The sequence below is a fragment of the Alligator mississippiensis genome, chromosome 9 (assembly GCF_030867095.1).
Source record: "Alligator mississippiensis isolate rAllMis1 chromosome 9, rAllMis1, whole genome shotgun sequence".
Classification (NCBI taxonomy): domain Eukaryota; kingdom Metazoa; phylum Chordata; order Crocodylia; family Alligatoridae; genus Alligator; species Alligator mississippiensis.
The window spans coordinates 11,019,626-11,047,038 of record NC_081832.1 but is presented as its reverse complement, the minus strand read 5'-3'; the positions used below and the strand labels follow the sequence as shown (position 1 = coordinate 11,047,038).

The window sequence follows — 27,413 nt, the reverse complement described above, 5'->3', positions numbered from 1 at the left end:
AAAGGTTGCTCTTTTCACCCATGTTCTCAATATGAGTTAGGAATGCAGGCTTGCATATTCTACAGAATATGCAAAACTACAGTATCCGATGATATCTGGAAAGAAGTGACGTGAAACCTAATTTGGATTGAGAGAGAATGAAAGATATTTGCTCCACAGTCAAGCAGAGAGCGTGGGTGTGTGGGTGTGTATGCATGTAATTTATTTCCTGCTTCTTCTATACCAGTCAGCAAATAACAAGAACAACCTAAATTATTATTATTATATATATAGGGATGCTTATATAATCTCTGGTTAAAGATTAAAGATACACATTCTTCTTTTTTAAAAGAAAAGAATTTGTTTATTAAATCATAAGGAAATCAAAATATACAACAGGATATCATTCACATGCTAGTATGGATTAAAATGTCAGTCCCACAATCCCCTGTTTGAGCAAAGAATAAACCAACAGAAATCTGAATTTTCCATAACATTTATTAATGACAGTTACTACAGGAGTTTTGTAAAGCAGGGAGAGAGGCCTGGTCAGTCTTAAGTTTGGTTTTCATTAATTAATTACACATATGAATATGGACACATATCTGAGGAAATAACTGAAGTTTTTTTCTAACATCTGCAAAACATTAATAATATAAGATTGTAGATACACCTTCTTGAGTTAGTACTAAAGTGGAGATACTGGTGCCCCCTTGTGTTTGTATTAATACCTTAAGTAATTTTCCTTTGTTAACCCACCTCCAAGTCAAGGAAGAAACTGTGTTTCAAATCATTTAAAAGTCATTGCATTTTAGCTTTTTAATTTACATTAATAAAATGCCAGCCAATCTGAAGCATGATCTTGTAATGAATCATTGATTCTATTATCCAATAGTCCTTGCTAATTAAAGCAAACCATAACAGGTGGGCTGTTGTTTTTACTCTTAAGCTGAAAGTTTATCAAAAAATGATAAAATGATCTCTTCTCCCCCCCTCCCCCCGCTTTAATGCTCTAGGTGAGAATATCTTTGCTCATTGCTTTGCCTCACAAACTGTATTCCTTGTATCACATGCACTTTTTCTTTCTTTCCCCACTTCAACTGCAACTTTCTTAGGTTTTGAAACATTCTCTTCCCACTCGACTTAAAATAAATCACCCACAAAACCTCTCTTGAATAATAATAATACTACACGTTGCTTCTCAATGACCTTTACAGTTACTTACTAGAATCTAGTCAACAAATTCTGTAAATGATACACCTCAAATGTACACAAATGTTTGCTTTAGCTGGAGGCACGGCCCTCTTTTGATGACAGCCATATAAAGAAAATAATGAGTCATCTTCACTGCAAGAGCACTTGTGGAAAGCCACTGATTCTTCAGCAGCCAAGCACATTCATTACTTGGATTTCCCAGCAGGTACAATAGACACTGGATCTGTTTGCACTTCAGCATCAGACATCTTTTTGGGACCCTAGAAATAATACAGAGAAATATGGTTGAACATTTCAGGAGATTTGTTCAGTCTAGAATTATGTTTTAGATCTTTGCAAAGAGACATTTCCCATTAGCATTACCTTCTTCCTCTCTTACTAAGGTTTTTCACGCTACTAAAAGTACAACTGACACCTGCACAGGTCTTCTCTCCCCAGTAGCAGCAACTATAGCTAAACCTGGGTACTGTCGTTGTGTTATTCTTTCCCTGACCAGTGTAGAAAGGAGTTGCTTTCAGACAACAACACTAAGCTAACATGCTATGTGCATCCCTGGGTCGATAGCAGGGGTGGGCAAAATGGCAGATCTGGCTGGCAGCCGGGCTCCATTTCCCAGCAACCCCTGCCCACATGGCTGGGGCCAGTCTCCATAGGGACCTCAGCCACAGCTGTGCTGTGATAGCATGAGGCTGGAGTTGCCATGGAGACTGGCCCCAGCCGTGCTGGCAGGGTGTGCAGCAGGGCAGGGCTGGGGCTGCTCTGGAGCCACTGGGAGCTTGTGGAGGGGGCAGCTTGGTTTGGGGCCATGGCAGAGCCACAATCTGCAGCCTGCATGCTCTGGGCAGGGGCACGGAGGCAGTGGATCATGGTTCTGCCCCAACTCCTTGCAGCAGAGGCAGTCTGATCCAAACTGCCCCCACTGCAAGATCCCAGTGGGTCGGTGTGCAGGAGCCCACCCAGGGACCCCCATATATCCTGTGAGCGGGTGCAGCCCTAGGGAGCACAATCAGGCTGCAGGGAACAGGTGACCATGGATGCCTCTACTCCCTGACTGCAGCTGACATGTCTGTGGCTGATGATGATGGGGGGAGAAGGGAGGCAGCATTCTCCCCTGTGTCCGGCAGCCAATCAGGGGTTGCCCAGCCACTCGGCTGTGCTCGACAGTCTCTGGCAGCTGAGGGAGTCAGATGGGAGGTGTGCAGGAGCACCTCCAACCTGCTGGCCTTGGCTAGTGCAGGCAACCTGCATGACCCGCCCTGCCCAAAGGTGGACACATGTTGTGTTCACTCCTGAACTAACCTATGCCACTTACAGAAACCCACATAAGTTTGATCAATTCTTCCTTAGGCTTTTTGACTGTCTATACTTAGCCTCTGTTTCACACAGTGGGCTCCTAATTCACCACTGATTACTCAGAACTTACTCTGGTATAACACCAGGGTGAATCAAGCCCTGACTTCCTCACCTTTAGGGAGAGAAACAAGAGTAGATGTTTCTACATTTACTAGAGCCACCATATACATGACTCTGGTTGCTATCCATTTTCACTTTCTAGCTTTAAAAACTGTAACAGAAACCCCCAATGTGTCAAAGAATGCACCAACATAAACCCCCTGTTCTTCTAGGTTGGCTATGGTGTAGACTGTTGTGATTGAATTTGGACTATTTTGTCTAGAAGTGGATGGCTTCTAAGTGATTATGTCTGGAAGGCTACTGAAGATGCTTCTTTTAAAATGTATTGCTAGTGGTAACTGATGGTACCTTGTTCTTAAATAGCATACAGACAAACCTAATCATTTCAAAATTTTTCCAGCAACTCAAAGCGTCTAGACAGCAATTAAAAGATTGCATTGGAAGATTAGCTTGCAGCCTCTCAGCTGTAACTGTGCCTGTATGCTACATGAAGATATTATTGTCATTTCTAGTTTGACCAAGGAAATAAGACATTACTGTTTGCCCTACTTCCTGTAAATGCCACAGTTACACAGGAAACTCATTTCTCATAATCCCTATTTTGACTCACTTAGCATATTTGCAGAATTGCTTCATTTTTGGAAGGATTGGCCTTTGATTTTCTGAAGTAGGGATAAGAAATTCAACCATAAAGAGATGAATAGGTGGCAGTGTCTTGTGAAGTACTCTAATATATCAAATCCTTCTGTTTTAAACATTGGATATTCTCCTGGCCAGAAGGATGAGATCATCCATGGCCTCCTCTGGACAGCAATATCTGCTAACCACCTTCGGACCAGGTGGTTTTTCCAATCTCGTTGTTTGTTTTTGTTGCTAACAGGCCAGGCCAACTACCATGCTATCAATCTAAGACTTTACACTCTTAAAAAGAAAAAGATAATGTTACCCTGAAAATGGAAGAGGGAAAAAGTTAGCAGTACTGGAGGCCTCTGCTAATGCAATGAAAGAGAATGCACTGCCAAGCCAAGTTGCGTCATACATAAGATATACAAAGCAATAAACATGACAATCTCATCCACTCCTCCTATTTTCCTTTCACTTTTCATACTTTTGAACTATAGCTGCCCCTCCATCCCCGCAAACAGATTTCACCTCTCACTGCTAGAAACATTCCCTCTACCCTTTGTCAAAAACATCTTCCCTGCATCTCTGCCTCAGTCTCCTCCTTTTATAATGTATCATTTGAACACATATTTTCCTGCTTGCCCATACCTTCTCTGATCTCTTTCTCTTACAGTGCTTCTTATATCTTCTTACAGTGTATATCTAGAAATATAGCTGGGATGTTTTTGAATGCTGACTGAATACATGACACCCTACAACAGGGGTGGGCAACTATTTTGGGCAGAGGGCCGCTTACCCAGTTTTGGCAGGCTGTCGAGGGCTGCATGGGTAGCCCCACCCTTTAACAGGTTCCCCGGCCCCTGGTCACTATCTTAGGACCAATGTCCCAATGTCTTGGGACCAATGTCCCAGGGCCAGCACCGGTGGGGCCCAAAGCGGGACACAGGCCAGCAGGGGTCTGTGGAGCCAGGCTGGGCTGCACCAGCAGGGAGAGGGGGGAGCTGGGCCAGCTTCATAGAGCCCCTGCCGGCTGGGACCCCGTGCTCCTGCCACCCTGCTCTGGGCCCCGATTGCACTGGCCCCAGGGCACCGGTGCAGGCCCCGTGCTTCTGCTGGCTCCCCACCCACTCATGCCCAGTGCTCCCCAGCTCTGCGGTACAGGTGGGGGGCAGCGCACAGCCCCGACCCCCTGCTCGCTGGCAGGAAAGAAGTTGGTGCTGAGCACGAGGAAAAGCATCCCCTCGCCTGCCCCATGGCCAGAACTCCCTGCTGCAGGTGCTCGCACCCCACACAGGGCTGTCTGGAACAGGCGTAGGCAGCCCCATGTGGGCTGCAAGAGGCTACAGCAAGGGGAGATGGCTATGAGGTGAGCAAGGGGCTGCTTTTTCCTGAGCTCAGAATCAGCCTGTAACCCGGCCCCACTGCCAGCCTGGGCTCCAAGCTGGCTCTGGGCTGCCCATTGGTGACAGCAGCTGCAGCCCCCCACTTGCCACACCGGGCAGTGGTGGCTACTGCTGCCCACCTGGAGCTTACACGCTGGGCAGCCAAGAGGTGACAGTGGCAAACACTGCCTGGTGCAGCAAGCGGGGGCGGGGGACGCAGCTGCTGTCACCACGTGCAGCCCCGATGTGTGAGCCTGGCGCTGGCGCGGAGCCTAGGCTGGTAGTGGGACTGGGTCACAAGGTGGTGCTGAGCACGGGGTGGCGGGGGGAAGCAACCCCTTCCCACCCTGTGCCCAATGCCACATGCTGCAGTCGTTCACAGCCCACCTGGGGCTGCCTGTGCCTGCTTCGGACAGCCCTATGTGGTCTGCAAGCGGCTGCAGTGTGGGGTGCTGGCCACAGGTGGGGGAGAGGGTGCTTCCTTCTGCACCAGGAATGAGCAGGGAAGGAGCCCAGGGAAAAGCTGAGCATGGGGAAAAGCAGTCCCTTCCCCGCTCTGTGGCTGGTGCCCTGCACTGCAGCCACTCGCAGCCCGCGGGGCTGTCCGGAGCAGGTACAGGCAGCCCCATGCGGGCTGCAAGTGACTGCAGCACAGGGCACTGGCCACAGGGTGGGCAAGGGGCTGCTTTCCCCCTGCCCGCACTCAGGTTTTCCCGGGCCGCTTTCCCCCAGGCTCCTTCCCTACCTGGGGTCTTCCCCTGCCCTCCCCAACTTCCCCCTTACCTGCGGTTCTGGCACAGGGCAGCCACACGGTCCCAGGCCAGAAGCCCCCGCTGGGGCTTCTAGCTGCGGGTGGGGCAGGGCTGTTGTGGGAGCCTGCCGGGCTTCCCCTGGGTCCTACTGTCCTTGCTTCCTGTCATTTTTGACAGGAACCAAGAGCAGATGATATTAATTTTCTAAATTTTTTAGGGGCCCTGTGGGCTGGATAGAGTGGTCTCGTGGGTCGGATGCGGCCTGTAGGCTGTATTTTGCCCACCCTGCCCTACAACAGAAAGTACTATTGTCGACAAATACAGAAAACCTTTTACACTCGTTGGCTTCCTTGAAAATTTTAACTAAGATCATTGGTATTTAGCCCACAGCACTTAATTTCAGCAGAATTCAAAACCAAGAAAACATTTTTTTGTTATCTTTAGAAATAACAAAAGTCGTTTATATTTGCTCTGTTCCTGCACAACCCATGCTAGAAAAGCATGGGTTTCTCTTTCCCTCCAATTGACAGTAATCAGCCTACAACAGCTTCACCCTAAAGACTTTAGCTCAATAAGGAATTCATATTTTTACATCAGGCAGTCTCAGGCTCAAACCCAAGGCAAGGCTTGCTCCTCGTATTTATAGCACGAGACATGCCACTCATGATGTGAGTCCTGTTATGCAATGTATGCACACACACATAATTGTGCATAGTGGAAAGGACGTGAACCAATATTATACCATAGGACTCCAAGGCTATGTTCACATGGCCTCTGGAGATAACCCAGGAGTGCTGCCAAGAGACACATCCTGGCGACTCATGCCTACCCCCTGGGTCATTCAAGTTACATCTTAGGCAGAATAGATGCCTCAGGAGACTGAGAGGGCCAAACAGGCACATGCCGAAGCTGTCTACTCTGCCTTATTTGGGGCATATAGAGGTAGCTAAGAGTATGCAGAACCAGTTAGAGATACACAATCTATCTTAGGTACCAGTATTAGTATGGCAAAATTAAGAATATTGTGCTTCATAGACATCCTGTAAGTGATATGCATGCTAGATGGCAAAGAAAATTATTAAGTGACTTCATTATTATTAAAAATAAGATGGAAATACTTAATTTCCCTTCTGCCCCCACCAATATGCATTTTTTGAAGTGCAAATAATACTCTGCGGTGCTTTGCTGTGAAATATATGAAGATTATGATGTGGAAAAGCGTCTGCCTCATATTATTCAATACAGGTTCACTTGATAACTTAATGTTCTGACAGGGCTAGTTTTCAAATTGGCATCAACTTTTAAAATGCAGCTTGTTTTTTTCCTCTTTCAGGCCATGAAAGTTGGCTTAGTTTTATTCTTTTTCCTGTGTGCCTTTTGAGCAGGGAAGAGAGAGGAAAAAAAAAAGATTTTTAAATATCTCACAGGGACCAGACTGAGTAGGGACCACTACAGGTAAAGTAGTCACATCACTATGTGTTCTCCACAGCAATGGAAATACATGCTGGTGTCCATTTTGCATGTGGGATGTCCAAAGATATGACTGACACTGGAGTTCTTGAAGTAAAAAATGACTCCTGTCTCTTTTACAAGAAGGAGAAAGGAGTCAGCTGCAGATGTTTTAATTCTTAAAAAAAAAAAATCAACCGCAGTCTACCCTCCTGGCATTGACCTCTTGGAAGAAAGTTTTGCCTATTTGTCCCATGCCAAACCCATTAACAGGACTAATCACCCTTTGTCCATATTTGAGCATAGTATTGACAGTCATTTCTAATCATCAGCTACAAGATGATAGCAGAACATTACTAGCCACTTCTAGAAAGGAAGATAGCTCTTTTCACCCACTCTTTTCTGTGCATTGACCCCTATAGCCCATTAGTACAGGGGTGTCAGAGGGAAGCAAAAAATGTCGCACCCATTGCGTGTCTTGAGCAAAGGACTAGGTGCATTCTCCAGAGAGCTCAGACTTGCAGTCTTCTGAATCTTTCCAAAAATCTATCTTTTGGTGTTGTAGAGACACAAGCATCCTGCCCGAGTGCAGAACACAGCAGTGAAAACAAAGTACACTCATGGGTTTCCAAGCTATTTTCTACCTCTTCTATTGCTGGTTGGCAGCTGCGTCCCCAGTTTTCCAGACCTCTGCCTGAAAGTGAGTCCCCTAGCCCCCGTCCTACACACACTGCCATGGAAGTGCATACCTGCAACCCTCCACTCAGATAGCCCGCCTAGAGGACATGACATTGCGTAACCCTACGGGGACCTCTGAGAAGTGCCTGGCAGTGACGCTGTCTAGACCATCTCAAACTATTTAAGAAGAAAAGGTGAAGCTAACGTACAAGGCCCTTGAAAAAACCTCCAAGAGACTGTCTCTTCTCTGTCTTCTTGAGGGGTGTTTCTTTTGCGGTGTCTCCTCCGTTCTGGATGGAGTCAGTCTCGCCTGTATGCTGCTCTCTGGAGTCTTGCTGATCTTTGGTTTCCTGTTTGTTACCTTTCTGCTTGCTCAGCTCTGCCGTAGGCTTCTTGTCTTTCGAACTCTCTTTGCTCTTCTGGCCCGCAGGTTCACTTTCAGTTGGGGCGACTGGCCTCTCTGTGGAGTCTGATGTCTAAAGTGGTTTCAAACAATGGTTATTTTTAGTGGGAAATGGAAACACTTTGCCAGGAGGGCCCATAAATAGAGTAACAATTTAAGGCCACCTGTCGGGGAGAAATTCCGCTATCTCACAGGTTTTCATTTACAGAGGTGGATCCCGATTCCTACAACCCTTAATTCAGGTAGTAGTTCCAATGAGATTATTAGGATAGACAATGTATAGTGAGTAAATGCTGCAAGGTCAGGCCCTTTCTGCAAAGCCTTTCCTTTTATATATTTCTATGATGAAGTTGCTTTAGCTGGCAGAGCTGCATATGTACAGAAGGATAGAATCACATGCACGTATCCATAGCTGCAAAGATATAACCACCTTTGCATCCCTGTAGAAGTACAAAGAAAATTTGAAACCAAAAAGGGAAGGAGGGAGAGAGAGAGAGAGAAAGAAAGAGGAAGAAAAGGAAAGAGAGGGAGAAGTGTCAGGGCACATAAAGCAGAAGTAAGAATATCCCCTCTATAAAATTACAGCACTTCACCAGATGATTAACACCCCGTGATTTGGCCCCGGTAATACCATACAGCATTCTTCATTGAATTGCAAAAAAAAGAGACAGTCAATACTCAATAGACAAACAGTGTTATACAGCACACCTAGGTACAGGAAATGCATTTTCTCTGACCTGGAGAAAATGGCTGGATAGGATCAAAGTTTCTAAACCAAGATTTTGACTTTGAAAATAAATGGAATAGCACAATGACACTGCCAGTTCATTTATAATAAGACACTTGCTTGCTTAGGGGATTTTCTTTTTCTGTCTTATACAACAACAAAACCATGTTAGGCTCATTTGTTCAGTTAAAAAAAATTGTGGTAAGGAAATTTATTGTGTTTTAAACTGACTCAAGATCTTGCATCTGCAGTCTGGAGATGGCCCACTAGTTTAATAAATTACTGCTTTACTATCTTCTGTAATTTTATCATCAAATTCAAAATATAGGAGCTGTTCAAGAAACACACCAGAAGTTGTGTTAACATCTCAGCTTTCATTAAAAACCAGAAAACTTCTTTAACTATCATCATTTCAGAGAAAACCTTTAACGTATAAACTCTAATGACTCAAAAATCAGACGGCAAATTAAAAAAAAAAAATTGTACCTCAAACCTTTTATTTAAAATCTCTCATAATTTTTAAACCAACCTCATAATATAGAGGTTAGACTTAAAAAAAAAATAATCAAGGACTGGCAGTACTGAAGTGGCTCCATATCTAAGTTTCCTTTCTGTCCTTTCTATCTTTTAAAAATCATGTAGGTTAGGGAGCCTTTGATACAGACCATACTAATTCTCCCGATCATTTAACAGTTTATTTCCCCCATAAAGCTATAATATTTTCTCTATATATTTCCTTCCCTCTTGGGCAAGCACTCTTTCTAATTTTATATAAAAATCAAACCACTATTTTATGGTTTGTGCTGTAGCACATGACACTACAATAAATGGGGAAATAGAGTTTATGAGGTTACTTGTGCAAAAGCATGGCATAGCCCAGCAAAATCAACTGTGTGGTTATAGTTTCTTAAGGCAAAGTCAGTAATCTTGGGACTGTGGAAGAGCTGCCAGATTTGCCTCGATGGTACCTGTGCCTCCTAAGTCTTGCACTTGTGCAGCTAAATGGGCTTTCTCTAAGTGCCGAGAATGCAGGATCTCTCCTAGCATGTATAGGAGAAAAGTTTCATAAAACCCAGTTTCACTGTTTATCTTTGTTCTGATGGATTTACACTGTCAAACAAGAAGCACTCAAATGCCTCCCTGTCGCTTTGTTTAACAGATCCTTGTCAGTCTTCCTTGCCGGAGATTGATTTTTTAAAAATTTTAAGATTTAGTGGGTTAGACTTACAAGAGCAGGAAATAATCAAAGTACAAAAGCTCCATCACTATTTACATCAGATGTCTCCTACCTTAATGGTCTAAGGAGAGCTTCTGGCCCTGAAATCAATGAGTGTATCTACAGGGTCAAAGTTAGCATGAAATTTGCTCGGTCTTGCATATAACTATTTTTGTGAGTGGGGTGAGCAAGTTTTGACCTTTAAACTATTTAAAGCACCATCTATACATTTTGTAAGGCAAAAGAGGAAAAAAAATCCACAATCAGGTCATCTCTTGGAGGTGTTTCGTGTTCATCTTGAAAGGCAGGAAATGGACATATTTGATATTAATGGGAGTGGCAACAGACAGTACAAAGTGAAACCAATGAATAATGAAACACGTGATGCTTCTCATTTTAAAGGCTGATCTCCACCTGACAGACTGCACTCATTCTCTTCAAATTAGAACTTGCAGGAAAAAAAAGATTGACAGATTAACAGGATTAGGTTTTTTAAATCCTATTACATTGTTCTAGGGCCTGATCAAATTCCTGCAGGAAAAGTCAGTGATTTTACTTGGCAATGTCAGAGCTATAAAGACTATACTTAATCAGGCAGTTTAGGCCGAGGCTGTAAGGTTTATGAAACACTTTCCAGACTTAAAAAGTCCAAATCTAATATTACAGGAATGCTGTTTTCTGATTTCTTTTGTTAAATTTTAGTGACAAGGCTTTTAGATAAAATGTTATACTTTTTCTGTAATGTTTCCCATCAAATAATAATCTTTCTAATTGTTCATGAAGAATCAAATTAATCCAGAATAGCACTGTCCACATTGCATGAAATTCAAAACATAAATAACATAGAGGGCATAAAGCAAAATAGTATGTAATAAATTACTAGTAACATAAATATATTTTATGAATACAGGGAAAATATTTTGAAAAAATATGATTTTTTTTTTTTTACCTGATGACAAACCATTTTAATTAACTTTATTAGGAAATAATAAGGAGGTGGGATTGCTTGGGCATGCTATCACTCTGCTGCAATTGGTGATTTTTAATTTAAAGAAACCAGGAGATACATCATTGGAAATAAGCTACAGAGATCCATCACCAAGAGATGAATAAATTCAAACACTTACTTGGTAATTGGGGTTTGGCCCATTTACCTCTTCTGAATTGGCTGTCCCTGCATCATCTCTGACTGACTAAAATAACAAAGGATTACAGGTCTTCCAACTATTATCTTTTTTTAGGCACATACTCAACAAAAAAAAAAGTCAAATAAAATGAAGGTTTGTTTTAAGAATATTATTCCAACATGGTTAAAACAAAGCAAAACACCACGTCAAATTATCTGCACTATGCCTTCATCTCTATGGTAGATTGTTGTATACCCATTTTATTACAGCACTATTGTCTTTAGCAAGGCATTTTTCTGTTGACGATCTCACAATATGATAAATGGGATGTTGCTATCATTCCTGCCATTGTAAGTTATGAGGGGAGCGTTTCCTGTTAACAGCTCTCCCTTATAAGGTTATCTTCAGCAGAACTGTACTCTTTGCCTTATTTCTACATATTTGCTTAATATGTTGGCTAACAATTAAAAACTGCTGGGGTCTACAGATGGTTTGCCATTGCTGCACAATTTCTTTCAATTTATTTCTTCTGTGCTATGCTTTATCTCTCAAAGGAGCATGTGCATCTAGGCAACAACCTTTCTTGGCATCAGCTCTTCTTGGCTACAACAATCAAAGCAGACCCTGAAGCTGTAACACAGGCAGCTTGTTCAAAGTAAACCTTGACTCTCAAATATATTTCTCAACAATGATCCACTGTATCCATGTTTCTTCAAGACAAAACAAAACAAAAATCCTTGATAAAATTAGCTTTATGGGTGGACGTTACAAAAAGATTCATTATAGTTATGTTTAGATTTTAGGTTAGAATATTCAAGAGAGAAAAAAAAAATCACTGGAACCATTTATAAATGTAGCATTAAATGTGTAGACAGGAGAGGGTTGCTTAAAAAAATTAATACAGTATTCTGTAGCCAGAGAGTATTAAAGCATAACAAAAACTGTAGTATTTCAAAGTACCTGCATTTAAATGTCATTTTTTCATTGCATAAGTTCAATGAAAACAATGAAAGGATGTGACTTTTGCTCTAAAGATAGATCAGGCGGATTTGTGGTTTTCTGCAGCTCGTAGGTTTGTCACTTGTAGCACAACACTATTCGCTCAATCCTATTTTCAGTCTCTTAGTGAGGATCTGCTTTCACTGCATGATTCTTTTCTCTCTCCAGCCACTGAAAAATCAATACTAAATAGTGGTTTGCTCAAAAGCTAAAGAATTCAGCAATAGTTTGTTATGAGTAACCAATCTGGGGACAGTATTATTTTTTTTTGCAATGTATCTTTGCTCAGTTAATAAATTACATGATTATATTCATAATGGTTGTTATCTGTGAAAGGCTGAAGAAATGGTGGAGGAAGCTCAGTGTGGTCTGTCTTACATTACAGTCTCGTAACCTAGTCCATGGTGTACGAAGATTGCCTAGAGATAAGATCTAGTTTGCATTTCTGTTGCAATGCTTCTTTATAAGTTTGAAAAAGAACTTGCATAATGTTAAGAAAGTTTATCCAGTAATAGGAGCCATTCTGTTGCATTTTATTTCAAGGCAGGACTGCTGTAGCAAACCTTTTGCAATCATACATCATTTAAACTACTAATTACTATTAGTAGATCATAAATAAGTATGGCATAAATCCTGCAATCCACGCCCAGGCAGAATTCCAATTTATTTCAATGGAAGCTTTATATAAAATGACAGGGGTGTACTTGGTAGCTGTGTTGGTCTGAGACAGAGACTTACAAAAAACTAGAACTCTTGGTTCCAAAATGATACCTTTTATTAAACCAACTGGAAAATGGCAAGAAAAAGGACAATTTTCTTGCCATTTTCCAGTTGGTCTAATAAAAGGTATCATGTTGGAACCCAGAGTTCTAGTGTTTTGTATATAAAATGACAGAATTTTACCCTACAGAAATTCTGTCATCTTCTGCGACACTTTGATCAAGTTAGAAGTGCTGTGGATTGGTTCCCCAAAGTGTTTTCAGCTTTTATTGGCAAGAAGGCTAGGTAGTGTGACCTGAGACCTTTGACTGGAGAAGGGTGGAGAGGAGGGAAGAGCCTTGCTAAAAATACAAGTTGTATTTGTGTGAGTTACGAACTTCAGTTATATTTGGGTTAATGTAAAATAACCATAGTTATACTTAAAACAGGAAGCTGTTCCTGAAGGGTTGTCTTCACTTCCCCTATGCGAACACTCTCTTCTGATAAAAAAGGGTTTTTTTCCCCAGAATAATTACTCAACTTTGCAAGTTTATTATTCCAGAATAGAATAACTTTTATTTCAGAGTAGAGCATCCACATGGGGAACTATTCTGGAAACGTATGTTGGAAAATTTCCCCGGTTTAGAAAAAAGACTTGATTCTAGTCTTGCCAGAAAATGAGGTTGGTAGCTCCACCCATTTTGGTATGAGAAAGAGAAGAATTTCATGCTGCCAATGTTTCATCATAATATCTACAAAGATTGCATGTCAAACAATACCTACATAGTTTTGATGAATAAAGCACAAGTGACATATTTTCAAGTGGCAGGACAGGATTTTACATTCTTGCGTGATTACAGCTATAGGCCTATAGTTAGGCATAATAAGGGTGATATTTCTTTGTGAGGGGGTTAGACTGAGTGGACTGCATCATACCATCACTTCTCTGGTGCTCCCAGTCGTTATTACAGGATGGAATTAGTAGGGGCAAAAACAAAAATAAGAACTCCTTTCTAATTCTTGTAATTGCATATAATTCTTTCCAGGTGGGCATGGGCACAGTGTTGCTTTACTGAATCTATAGACAGCTTGGAAGAATAGCTCCATGAGAGATAAACTACCCTTTCACGTTAAATCCCAAGTCTAATCAAGATAGTCAAAATATCAACAGCATTAATTATAGCAATGTTGTTCCCTGGACGAGAAAACCCCAACAACTGTGTATGTAAGGCTTGTGATTTTGGTGCAGAGTGAAGAGGGGATACCAGTTTTTCCCCTCCTGCTGCTATTTTGTCAAGAGTGATTTAAGGTAGAATGATTTCCTTGGGACTGAAGAGCCAGAACTGTCAGAAACTTGATTCAGAAACAAACTGGCAGAAAGCACAGGTCTTTATTAGGTCTGCCTGTGCTGTTTTGTTTAAAGGAATAATTAAAGAGCCTGGAGGAGGAGGAGGAAAACAAGAGTTCATCCACAGCTGGACTTGGGATGGAGGAACTATTGTACGAGGAAGAAAAACAATCAATTAATGTAGCTGTGTGTGTTTTGTTCATTCGGGCCTTGTTTAGCATTGACTGATGTCTGCCTTCACCACACTGGGCAAACCTCACCTCTCACTAGTTTCACCAACGGCGTGTTAAAAATAATTCCAATGTCTCCTTTCCTAATATTTTGTGCATTACAGATGGCAAATCATGTATTCTGGGGCTTTTCCCAGTGGGCACACAGGCAATGAATAGCTTATTTCAATTCTTCTATGAAATAGTGACTCTGAGTTATATAACAATTGAGGACTCTTCTCTTTTCCTGACTGAACCAAGGATGAGCTATATAACTTTTTATCAAACAGCCTGGATCTCTAGCATCAATTGTGCTCTCCTGAGAAGGGATCTCATCTGCTCAGCCGAAATGGTAGAAACAAAACTAAAACTGCTGTACGCACATGGACTCTTCTCTTGGACTCTTCTTCTATACAGGTAAAGAATTTTACCTGTATAGAAAAAAAATCCTATTGCTTTTGTATACACCTGGTTTGGCCTTTTGGTTTTGTCTTCTGACTGTCAAAGGCTGTAGACTCTGACCAGTGGCAAGTCTATCAGAGGAGGTTGTGGTTATGGTGACACCTCTTTTCTGCTGAAGAGGCCCACCCTGCCCACCCTTGTCATCCTAGGGATAAGAATTAGGGCTGTGCAAAACTTCAGGTGCTGATTTGATTTGGAGGAGATTCGGCCCAATTTGGTGGCTGAATCTTGAAATCCAAATCCAATCAGGGGATCAATTAAAAGGTCCAAATCAAATCAAAGCTCTCTGAATTGATTTAGAAAAGATTTGGAGAGTTCAGTGATTCGGGCAGTCCCCGTCTGCTGCAGCAGGGAGCTAGACCCAGACTCCATGCTGGTAAATAGAGGGCTGGAGGAGGGTGAAGGGGACTATGTGGGGGACCCCTGCCAGGCCCCATCCCCTGCCTGCTCCCCCAGCCCCCCCGAACACCCCTGACCACCGCCCACTCCCCCAGTCCCCTCCCCCATGGTTACCCCACCTGCTCCAGCTCCCGGCCCTTTAAAAAAAAAGCCCACACTCACCGGCTGCTGCTCAGTGTGTGGGGGGGCAATCCCTGCTGCCCCCCACTGCCCCATGCCACATGGGGAGCTGTGCCATGAGCTCCCCGATCTCAGCCTGCTCCCCCAGCCCCTCCCCATGGCTGCCCCGCTTGCCCCAGCTCTGGTCCTTTAACAAAAAGGAAACAACCCCCCCAACTCACTGGCTTCTACAGCAGCCTCGGGGCTTCTGGGGGCTCATGTAGAGCCCCCCCATGCAGCACGGGACAGTGAGGGGCAGCGAGGATTGCTCCTTGCCAGGTAGCAGCTGGTGAGTAGGGGCTTTTTTTAATTTTTAAAGGGCTGGAACTGGGGTGGGTGAGGCAACCATGGGGGTGCTGGGACAGCGGGCTGGGGTCAGGGGGCTTGTGACAGAGCCCCCCCCGTGTGGCATGGGTCAGTGGGGGGCAGTGGGGATCGTCCCCCGGTGGGCAAGAGCCAGTGAGTGGGGGCTTTTTTTTCCCCCAAAGAGCCGGGAGCTGGAGGGGCAGGGCAGCCTTTGGGAGCAGGCGGCGGATAAGGCCTGTGTGATTCAGAGATTCGGCTGATTCAGCAGCAGCCAATTCTCCTAATCAGATTCAGCTGAATCGATTCGGGACAGTAATTCGAATCACCAAATCAAATCAGTGCACCCCGAATCATCTGAATCCAAAGTGAATACTAGATGCTTTGCACAGGCCTAATAAGAATATTTCCCTGTTTTACAGACAGAGAACTGAGAAAGCGAAAAATGACTCGGTCCAGGGTCATATAGCAAGTCTGTGGCACAGTCAGAAATTCAGAACTGAGCCTAGGTTCCCTGAATCCCAATCCTGACCCTTTAGCTTAAGAGAAACCTCTCTCACTTTTGTTTTTATCTAATGGAAATATGGAAGTTCTCGTTATCCATATCAATGCCAATCCTTTTGTTTTCTTGAATTAGACCAAACTCTTGGTTCTGGTGGCATCTTGCAGCAGTGAGATTCACCAGTTAAATATGCATTGTATAAATTGTATTTTCCTTTAATCATTTTAATTTTTTTGTCTTAGTGTTTTTATCATTGCTGATGTGTAAATGTTAATAGTGGCAGGGGCACAACTCCATACTGCCGCCACCCCTACTGCTGCCAGGTGCTGGCTCTGACTGGGCTGCAGCCCTGCGGTTGTTGCAGAAATTGCACTGCTGCTACTACCCTCGCTGCTGCAGCCCTGTGCCCCACCATCAGCACAGAAATCGGGGGGGGGGCATATGCCCCCCCATGTCCCCTTGATGTAATCCCAATGCTTTACCTCATTCCCCTTAGTTAATGAAATAATTGGCAAAGTATCCATTTATATTTCTTGTTATGGTATTAATCTGATATCATGTGAAACATAGCACAGACATGATCTTATATTGTAGCTATTTGAAAGTAAGAAGACTCTGGAGTAGGCAAAGGGGAAAAAGAGAATCCCAGCAGAGAATCACATTCATTTAAGATGAAAAGACCATTACTATTTTAAAAAACTAGAGTAATAATATGTGCATTGTCTGAAGGCATTTTACAACCACCACCAGCACTTAACTTGAGGCCAAACAACCCAGAATGAACAGAAACTTGTGGTTTGTCCATGAGGCTCAGCAGCATGCCTTTCCATACACAAACACATCTCATTTCAGAGGACTTGAATAAATGTGCTGGGCAAGATGCTATCTTACAAGAATTCATTGGCTGTTACACCCTCAGGGAAGAAGAAGGATCATTTTCCACAGGAAAGGTAGGATGTGTCAGTGGTCTGCCTCACCCAAGCAACACATGTTGTACAATGTATGGCATGGTTTAAGGCTCTTGTAGCTTCCTTACCACTGTTTCCCATGTTTTTGCTCTTTGGGGCATGGTACCAATTGGCATATTGTGGCATAGGTTGAATTTGTATTGTAGTATCATAGCATCATAATGGAAGGGACCTAAACAGACCATCAGGTCCAACCCCCTGCCCCACGCAGGAACAAGTGCCAGGGTCATATCACCCCAGCCAAATATCTGCCCAGCCTCCTCTTGAAGACCCCCAAGGTAGGAGAGAGCACCACCTCCCTTGGGAGCCCATTCCAGAGCCTGGCAGCCTTAACTATAAAGATTAGGTTCTTATTTTGTATGAGAAATACAAAATGGTCTTATTTTGTATGAGATCTCTAAGCATGTAAGCCATTGCTTTAGCTCTGAAGAGCTATGTAGCAGGTGGTAAGGATTATGCTCCTCACACAATGCAAAAAGCACATGGGGCGTTGTCAAATTTGAAGGGATTCGGGGCCTTATTCTTCATTCAGCCCCCCCTTCTGCTAGGTTTAGGCTGTAATTGGAGGGGAGATGGCAGCTTGTGTAGACATGCACTGAAGCTAGTTTTACACTAGGTGGTTTGGGAACTGGTAGCAGTTTAGCTGTGGCAGCCTGGAACTCAGTGCCTACAAATTACTGAAACTGGGTACATTAACCTGTGCCAAACTGCTGCTACAGCTAGACTGATACAATGCTTGGGTTAGAATAGTTAGCTTGTGTATGTTGTCACTACAGTATAGACATTGCCCAGTGAAAAATACAGAGGAAATCCATCAACCTTTGAGAGGATATTATACCTACTAGTATACGACTTGATAGTATTCAGCTGTTCTATGCAAAGAGATTGCCTACAATATGCCTCTCATCTCTACAGTACCAGGTTTAATTGCAGTTCCTACACTTCTTACTGCAGGGGAACTTCTTGTTTGATGATGCCCCTGAAGACCAAGACACCATTACGAGGGACAGGAGAAGATGGGTAGAGATGAGGCTATAATCAGGCTTCTCTAACACACTAGCTTTGAACCAAAAGGTGAGGGAATCCGAAATATTTCATGCATTTTCAGCATGTGCATCCATATAGGTGCTAACATCTCTGTTTGCATTTAAAAGCATTTAGTTACCAAGTGGGAGAGTAGAAATAATGTCTTAGGACTTAGGTGATAACTCAATCAAACAGGATGATGAGTAATATTCTAAGCAACAGGATGGCAACAGGACAAACATGCAATAATCCAAAAATTATCCAGGGAAACTATTTGGCAACAGTCAAAAACAACAAATATAGTCAAGGGTCTGTTCAGGAATGGTTTGATAGCATAAAATAGGCTAAATTGATAATACCCGATTCAAAAAGCGGAAAGTATAGCTGTAAGTTAGTACAGTGCTGTTCCTAGCATTAATGGGATGTTTGTCTTTGCTGTCATTCATTCTTTTTATTCCTTTGACAATGAGGATAACACAGAGGCTTTCTCCTTTAAAGAAGCAGAAAACAGAGGAGACTAAACTGGAATCAACTCCCAGCTCTGATTATGGTAGTGCTACATCTACCACTTTTAAACACAGCTTTGTTTGTTTTTCCATGGTGACTAAGATGGGTGTGGAATAGAGATTTATTTGTAATCGAATGCTATTTTTGGGGGGAGGGTGACACGACTTGAAGTCATAGCTGCCTCCAAAATGAAGCATAATGCACATTGGTGCTGACTCACAGAACTAGCTTTTGTATGCATCTGTGTAAGAAGCCCACGTAAGAACAGATAAGTTTTTATAGGGAATCACCACACATCTGTCTGCAGATTAAGTGATTTAGGAGTAGGCTGGGGATTTTCAAGAAAACCTGGGGATGCATTAAGTACCCCCAACTCTCTTTGAAATTGTGTTGGGTACAGAGCTTCTGAAGGTCCTTTGAAATATCTTAGTCTGGATCCTTGGTTATACAAAGATATACCCAATTCCACCTTAGGATAACTTCTAAAGGAAAAGGCAGATAGCCAGAAAGCTAGACTTGCTAACTGGAAGATAAGTTGCTCTGTTTACTATCTGTCATCGCTCCCTTTTCTCCACTTGTCTCAACTACCTGCTATATCTTGTCAGAATCTAAATAGTGAAAAAGCAGCTCTTTGGGGCTAAGGCTGTCCTTTCAATTTGTCAGGACAATAATAACCAGGATGGTGCTATGATCCCTGGTTGAGGCCTTTAGGAATTACTGCCAACCACATTCCCCAATTTTGAGGTCTGCTGTAACTTGCAACTACCTGCCCACGGTCACAAGCAGCCACTCTGGCAACTGGGTATCACAGGGACATAAACACGACCAAACCATGCTCCTTTCATTCAGGAATACCGGGTACTGGGACTAGGAGGTTGTCCAGGTCTGCTAAAATGGCTCTGTATTATCTAGCTGTCCCTTCCAAAACCTGAGGCAGATGGTTTAATCAGCTTTCTCGCTGGAACAGAACCAAGAATCTAACCTTACAGGCACATCCTGCCCAGGTAAAAATATCAAAAGTTATACCATAGTCATAAGCGATTCCAGCAAGATAAGCAATGGTTCACACAACCACTGGGGGTTTGCTCTGACAAACAATATTATCTTTCTATATATATAATGGGTGGAGTTGGTCCAGAATTTTTGAACCTTTGAGACTGGTAATGCTGCAGTTACGTTCCCAGGAGTGTAAAATTATGACAGTGTAGGCCATTGTGCATGTCAGACAGGAACTACATTTGCATATTTTAACACCAAGATATCACCGACTCCACTGCATAATTGCTTAAAAATAAAACAGCCACGGTTAAAAATAAAAATCCCTTTCACACCCATTTGAGCCACTAATAAACTGGAGATAAAGTTCTGATGCAGTTGTAATCAGGACAGAGGGGATTGGGTTGAGATCTGCCTGTTTTTGTTTGCTTTTCTGCTTCTTTATCATTATTTGAGGAGGTTACTTCATTTGCAGCAAGTGAATATGCGATTGCCTGTTGGAATATGACTCCATCATTCATACTACTCATTTGCCAGGAGAGTAGCTATGGAAGTGTCGAGACACATGCTGTTTCATCACTTTGACCGTTTTGTGTGTATAACGTTTCCCTTTTCACGCCACTTTAATGAGGGGCAGGGGGAAGGAGAAGAATCAGACTTTCATTTGTCTTTCCAGGGTATAAGATCTTTGAAGCAAGGGCTGCGTCCTTTTTAGTGTACATGTTCACTTAGGTCTCCAAAGGGGTACCTTTAGCACCAAAATCATGGCTTGCTGTCTCTCGAGCTAAAGAATCTAATGTCTGATTCAAAGCTCATTGAAATAAGTAAAAGGTTTCACAGGGCTTTGGATCAGGCTCTCACTCCCCCAGCTGACAGCAGTACCAGATCCATAAGCCTCTTAGGAACAGCCACGAGAGGGCGATACAACCTCTAGGACCCATAGGGTTTATAACAGTATACAGAATAATAATTTTATGTGCAGTGAAATTAATTGCATCTGCAAAGCAGGCGGACAGATGCTTCCCTGATCATGCAGGAACAAAGCATGCACGCAGTTACGGAAATGGGCGCCATCATTTCGATGCACAGCTTTGATTATAGCACTCAGACAAAACTGCCTTTTTATTTTGAAAAGTTATCCCCCAAGAGCTTCAACCCTAATATCCTTATGTTCAAAATGCCCTGCTTACCAGTTTAAAAAACTTCCTCAGGTTTGTTTTGGGGGGTTTAGTTTCTTCTCTTCTGGGTGTCACTTCTGTAGCTTCTGTGCTTTTATTCACCTCTTTATCAGGAGCCACAGCTTCTAATGATGCTTCCACTTTCTGATTGCTTACAACCTCTGCGTCTTCTGGTGCAGTCTAGGGTTATGTTTGCCAAACATTAAGAATGCAGAAAAACATTCATCTATCACACTCTTTAAATCAGTGTGACTTTTACATTGAGCTATAATTATCCAAGATGTCCTGGGTTAGAAATACAGCATTGCTATGTACAAGTAGAACATAGATACAGAAATAGAACATGGTTAGTTTTATCATATCCTTTCAGCCCTGCTATCCAGGAAAAAAAAATTAAATAACTGCTCAGGAAAACACTTACATTGGTATGACTTAAGTACACACTAAAAGTGTAAAGAATGCTTTCTTGACCTGGAGCCTTCACTGTCAAGTACAATAATTCACTTATTCTTCAAACTTAAAATGAAATGTTGTTAATGAATATATGATCACTTAAGACTATCATAACTCATGAGCAAGTTCATCCAAGTTACACTGGGGTAAAATGGCTGAGAGTGAGAGAAGGACCCCTTACCCCCCAGGAGTTTTACAAGCGAAAACCAAAATAAATATTAAAAAAAACCCTTCTGAATCCAATCCTATAGATAGCCTAAATTGTCAAAACACCAGTTTCTGCCTTGCAGAGGGAATGTGAGGTTCACAGAAACTATCACAGCCTCCGAATTCTCAACTCAGTCATATCAACAGAGCTGGCTTTTTTTCACTTTGCCCAGATGTTAATATTTGTACAAGAGAGGCAAGATATTGAGGAATTACATCCATCATCTTACTAAGGACCTGAGCCTCTGAAGCACAGAGAACCCTGGAGTGTCTCCTATTTCTGCTAGGGTTCATGAAAGCAGTTTGCAAGAGATGCTGTGCACTGTGAAGGCCTGGCATCCACCTAAGAGAGCTTAGTGTTGTCAAGAGAACCATGCCTAACGCAGAACTGGTGTCCAGGGGCACGTGTGTCCAGCCTCACGGGGTGCATCTACATGAGATGCTAACTGGGCAATAGCCTAATAACACTGCGCAGTAGTGTACTGGGCAAAACCCATGTTAATATGCTACTGCACAGTTAACGTCTGAAAAAAACCCCATGCGCCGGTGCTACTGCACATTGATTTAGTACTTAATTATCCAAGTACAAAACTTAATGTGCAGTAACTACGGTGCATTAGTGAATGTATAGATGCACCCACTGAGGGACGGAGGTTTCAAATCCCAGCAAGGCATGGGGTGAAATGTGCTTTTCTTTGGCTGATTGTTCTAGTCTTTATAATTCCCTAGGTACATAATAAAAAGCCTTTCCCTGGAGCACTAAAGAAATGTTAATTAATTCTCCACTCAGTTACAGTATAGCATCTTCCTTTCTTTCATAAGGAATGAGCTATTAGCATAGAAATAACCCAAATAATTTGACCTGAGCCAGCCCCTATAGCATTTTACAACCAATTGGAGAGCGGTGCATAATATCATAAAGCTGCAGACATTGTAATTGCTAATCTGAAACACTGAATTAAAATGGAACCAGTTATACTTGATATTGGTGTTTAGAAACTGGCTGCTTCTTATAGTGCTCATCCTCGAACATAATCTAAATACTGTGTAAACCTAGTGCTGTAAGGATGCATCACAATCTAGTTACACATGCAATGTATATGCACATATGGAAATGAATTGTTAACACGTGCACATATATGTGAGATGTCATTTGAGTGACACATCAGAGATTAAGCCAGAGGCCTTCAGACCTGAAAGTACTGACAGCTTGATACAGAAAAACCAAACCTCTTTCCTGCTGTAACTCATCATATCCTCTGCGTACCAGCAACATCTCCTTAATAGCATGGTTACGCATCCATGCATGTACACCCATCATATAGACTGAATCATCAGATTGGTTGAAAAGTGACTTGGCAAAATACTTTAAGAGGTTGTACTAGGTAATCCTGGTTATTTGGGTGAAATTCATTTTAACTGCATAAAGCCTGTTGTGGCTGATATGTCTGACATGGGAAGTCTGGGAGAGGAAAGGATCAATCAGCAACCCTACAGCCTGAAAGTCTGGGCTGCCTCTTCCCCCACAGAAACGTACATTTTATTTAAATGTTATGAGCATTCATGAGACAATTAATTTATAGCAATTTTAATGTGTGCATCTTTCTGATCTAGCGTATGCACATGCACCATCAATTCACCTGTCATTTGCTTGAAGAAAGTGCTTCATTGCTAGGGCTGGAACAGTGGCTCAATAAAGCTGCGACCGAGCTTCTGAGTGCTCATCGTTCAAAGATTACACTTTGGGATCATATTACTGCCCCTGCTGTTACAGCTGCAACCCAAATGCGCTTTGTCTCTCAAACTATGTCTCTGCAATGGGTTTCATTTCTCTAGTGATAACAGTTGCGTCCTGGGAGGAAATGCCAAATCCTGTTGTTTTTTTTAAAAGTACTGTCAGTCAAAAAACATTGAGAGAGACTCATTTAGAGTGGTTATTTATTCACACTAAGAAGTGTTTTTTTATATAGATGCAACCACTTCTGAGTGTCCATAGAGTGCATTAGGAAAGCTAGGGGAAACAATTAAAGATAGTATTAAAATTACATTTTCAGTCTACCCGAAACATGCTATTACAGGGACAGATTTGTTTTAAATAGGCATGTAAAAAGTGCACATCTCATTTGCATTTGCAATGATGACAACTGCATAAGAAATTGCCCAATTTACCTGTGCAGTCCTACTAATTATACATTCTAATTAGGAATCCCATAAAGTTACTAAAGACATTATAAGGTGCCTTGTTTGTAGTCCTTTGCCAGCTATTAGAAATGGCATTTTATCATATTTCTATTATAATTATCACCAGAAAAGAATCCTATACAGGGGTGTGTGTGTGTGTGTGTGTGTGTGTGTGTGTGTGTGTGTGTGTGTGTGTGTGAGAGAGAGAGAGAGAGATCACACTAAAACTGCCTTTTACAGTTTAAAGGCTCTGTTGTACTGCCTTTTATTCGGTCCTGAACATTTTCTTTTAGATGAAACCTCAAGGTAGCTTCACGATCACAAATTTACAAATTGGTGTTGTAAATGACAAATATTTGCTGGTTATGAAATACAAATTAGAATGACGAATTGCTGTTTTTCAAAAAATTTCAAAATATTTTTCTGTTGCCTCAGATTATATAATTGTTTCCCTATTTATATATCCAAACATCATACATGCTTATGCATTAGTTTGATTCAGACTATAATATGTATACACACACACACACACACACACACACACACACACACAAAGTCTATACTTTATGAACTAGTCATACTTTGTATGCTTTATCTGCTTAGCTTGCACACCCCATTATTGTAATTTTCTGGACATCTAGCATAACTGGTGATTGCATTGACTTTAACAAGGCAGGGTTTCACCCCCTTTATCTAAGTCAGTGATTCTCGCCTGGAATCCTATGGGTTCCTTTTAAGGAAGATACAGGTTGTCCTGTAATATTAGTATTTGTAGGTATGCAAAAATGTATAAATGATTCACAAGGTAGACCCAGAGGCCAGGTCCATACTAGCAGGGGCGTGCCTTTGCAGCAGCACAAATGGTAGGGGCACAAATTTCTGCTGCTACTTTGTGCCCCAGTGCACACCTCTGTCTGTGTGCTTTGCGGCGGGACACATTGTGTCCTGGTCTGCCTGCTCCCCTGTCTCTGCGCTTGTCCTGGCACTTGCCACTTTGGTTTGGTTTGTGCTACTTTATTCTAGTGTTGCTTTTTTCTTTGCTACCAGAAAATCCCAATAGCAAATTTTGCCCTGGTGCTGCAAATTAGCAGAGCAGAGCACTGATTAATGTCCAACTTGGTGCTGCAAAAAGGTTTGCAGTGCCACAAATCACATGTGCCTGCATGTCTGGATCCAGCAAGAAGGAGCATCTAGACAAGCGCGCATATGCAGGGGTGCACATTTCCTGCAGGACAAATAGCAGTGGCACACATTTATGCCACTGGTATTTGTCCCTGGGCATGCTCCTGCATGTGTGCTCCAGTGTGCAGCAAAATGACCTGGGTGCAGTAGGGGAGGCTGGGGCCAACACCTGCAGCCTTATCTGGGGGCCTGGGGCCTCCTGGGTGCTGAGCAGGCTACTTGAAGCCTGGCCAGCAGCCAAAGCATGGTTCTAGCCGGCCAGGATCCCTTTCTAGTGGTGCGCACCACTGCTGTGGGCACCGCACTGCTTTTTTCAGTGGCATTTTTTTGACACTGGAATCTCCTGGCATCAACCCCTGACCCCACCATGTTGCAAATTAGCAGTGCAGCAAATAGTTGCATGTGTGCTGCGTGTGGTTTGTGGTGCCTCAAACTGCTTTGAGGCGCCATGTGCGTGCGCTCATCAGGATGCACCCAGAGATTTCAAACAGAAATCCATAGTGTCAAAAACATGCGGACCAGTTGTGGTCTGTCTTTGCAACAGCTCTATTATTGTTCCACAGTCAAGAAAAGAGTGGAAGCTAAGAGCTGGCATTTTCTGAGGGATGCCTCAATCCTAAAAAGGTTCAGAACCACTGATCTAAACAGTCACTGGTAAATAAAATTAATAGAAACATTAAAAAAGTATCCCCTGGATGGCTGGATATAAATGTGCAGATTCACATTTGCACATGCCTTTAGATTTACTACATCCATTTTCTAAACACAGACATACACAGAGTCATTTTCTCTCTCTCTCTATTCTTCCTACTATATATGGTATGCTTAGTATTTCAGCAAAGTGAACAAGACATGAAAATGCCTGCCTTCATGCTGCCAGGAACCATTTTGTGTGTTATACATAAGAAAATCCATTTTATGAAACTGTCTTATGTTTCCCTGCCGTGTTTCTCACCCCACTAAGCTCCCTCATATTCCTGTGGCTGGATACTAATATCTCTTACATGCTATAATGATGAATACACTTTCAGTTTTTATTTTAAAAAATATCACTCAAAAAAGGAAATTCCTTTAGACTGGGCTTGGGAAATAGTATCTCAAAGGTAACCCTGGAATTGCTGCACACCAAACAAAATGCTCCTTTATCTCACAGGCACTCTGACATCACAAAAGATGTCTCTGTTTATAGATGTCACCGCTATTATGACTGTAAAGATGGTTTTCCCACCTTTTGTTGGTAAAGAAACTGATGCTGGGCTGTATTTAGTTCTTCCATGAAGCACATGTCAATAAAAAGTAGGAGGTTTTAAAGTTATGTTTTATGTTATTGAGGGTCATATTAAAGAGTATTAACTCTTTCATTTTCACATTTTCCTCTTCTTTACAATGGTCACATTTTCCTTCTCTATATAATGAATCAATAATTGGGCTTTGCTGCAAAGTCATATCCTCTGGGTGGGGGAAGGCACTGGAGCTGGGTAAATAAAGATTTTTATAAATAATTCCTAAAGCCTCATATTTCAAAGAAATGGATGCCCATTACAATATTGAAAATCAAAAACAGTGATACCCTTGACATCTCTAAGTCTTGCAGGATGGATATTTTAGGGGGGGAAGCTGCTTACCTGGGATTTAAGAGATGTGCAATCAGTTCTTGAAACTGTTACAGACTTCCATTGTGCCTGAAGTTTCAGATCCTGAAACATATTTGGGCTTGCTCGATCCAAGAGGCATTGAGCCTCATAGATACCTTTGGAGATCTGGACCTTATTGTCTTTTCTTCACTTAAAAAATGGGGATACCTATATTTCCCTACTTCACAGCTATGCTGGGAGCTGTCAGACCTTGTGCACTGGGGTCATGGGACTCACTAAAATAGATAAAACCAGAACTGACATGATCTCTGGCTATCACTGTCATGTTACCATTGCTTGGCTAGATGGCACTAAGATTGCAATGTGCTTTAGAGTCTGTGCTGCAAAGTCTGAGCCTTCATTTGGAAATAGCTGATGGGCAATGTTTTCAAAACACCACAATCAGCGACAGTCACTGCTAAAGGCACTGAAAATGTGAACTGGGAAGTTTGAGGCTTTTTAGCATTACCAGGGGCCACTTATTGGGAAGAGCTGGTGTGGAGATGCCTTTATTAGGGCATTTTGTTAGAGAAAAAATAGCCTAATGATAGGTTACAGTACACTGTACTTATGAAACTTTGATTGAAAATGCTGAGATGGTAATAATGATAACTCAGTGGTAGAGCTCTTTCCTGCCACACCAAAGACCTGAGTTCACTTCCTAGACAAGGCATTTCATGGGGGAGTTCCTGCTGGGGGCTTTGAAAAGTTAAAAAATGATTGCTGGGGGGTATTTCCTTTCAGGGCGCCAGGAGTAATGGTCACAAACTCCTGGAAGATCGATTCAGGCTCAACATTAGGAAAAACTTCTTCACAGCCAGCATGTCCAGACTATGGAATAAGCTCCCTCCAGCGGCGGTGCAATCGCCTACCATGGAGATCTTCAAGAGGAGACTGGACGGTCACCTTGCTGGGGTCACCTGACCCCAGCTGTCTTTCCTGCTTGGTGCAGGGGGCTGGACCCGGTGATCTTCAGAGGTCCCTTCCGGCCTTACAATCTATGAATCCCTAAGACGGGATCCTCATTAACAAGATC

At 42.5% G+C, this 27,413-nt stretch overlaps 1 protein-coding gene across 6 annotated transcripts in view; it reads right to left on the bottom strand.

Moving 5' to 3' along the window:
* Nucleotides 1-459: 459 nt before the first annotated feature.
* BCAS1 (brain enriched myelin associated protein 1) overlaps nt 460-27,413 on the bottom strand; it is a 112,219-nt gene continuing 85,265 nt past the window's right edge. For 4 of the 6 annotated variants that reach the window (XM_059733134.1, XM_059733135.1, XM_059733137.1 and 1 more), the window contains 4 exons: nt 20,733-20,900; nt 10,966-11,031; nt 7,702-7,968; nt 460-1,454 (listed from right to left, as the gene is read on the bottom strand). In XM_059733134.1, the coding sequence (XP_059589117.1) occupies nt 1,380-1,454; nt 7,702-7,968; nt 10,966-11,031; nt 20,733-20,900 (576 nt within the window). In that variant the 3' untranslated portion in view covers nt 460-1,379. The remainder of the gene's footprint in view (nt 1,455-7,701; nt 7,969-10,965; nt 11,032-20,732; nt 20,901-27,413) is intronic. The other 2 variants (XM_059733136.1, XM_059733138.1) reach the window with 2 other exon arrangements.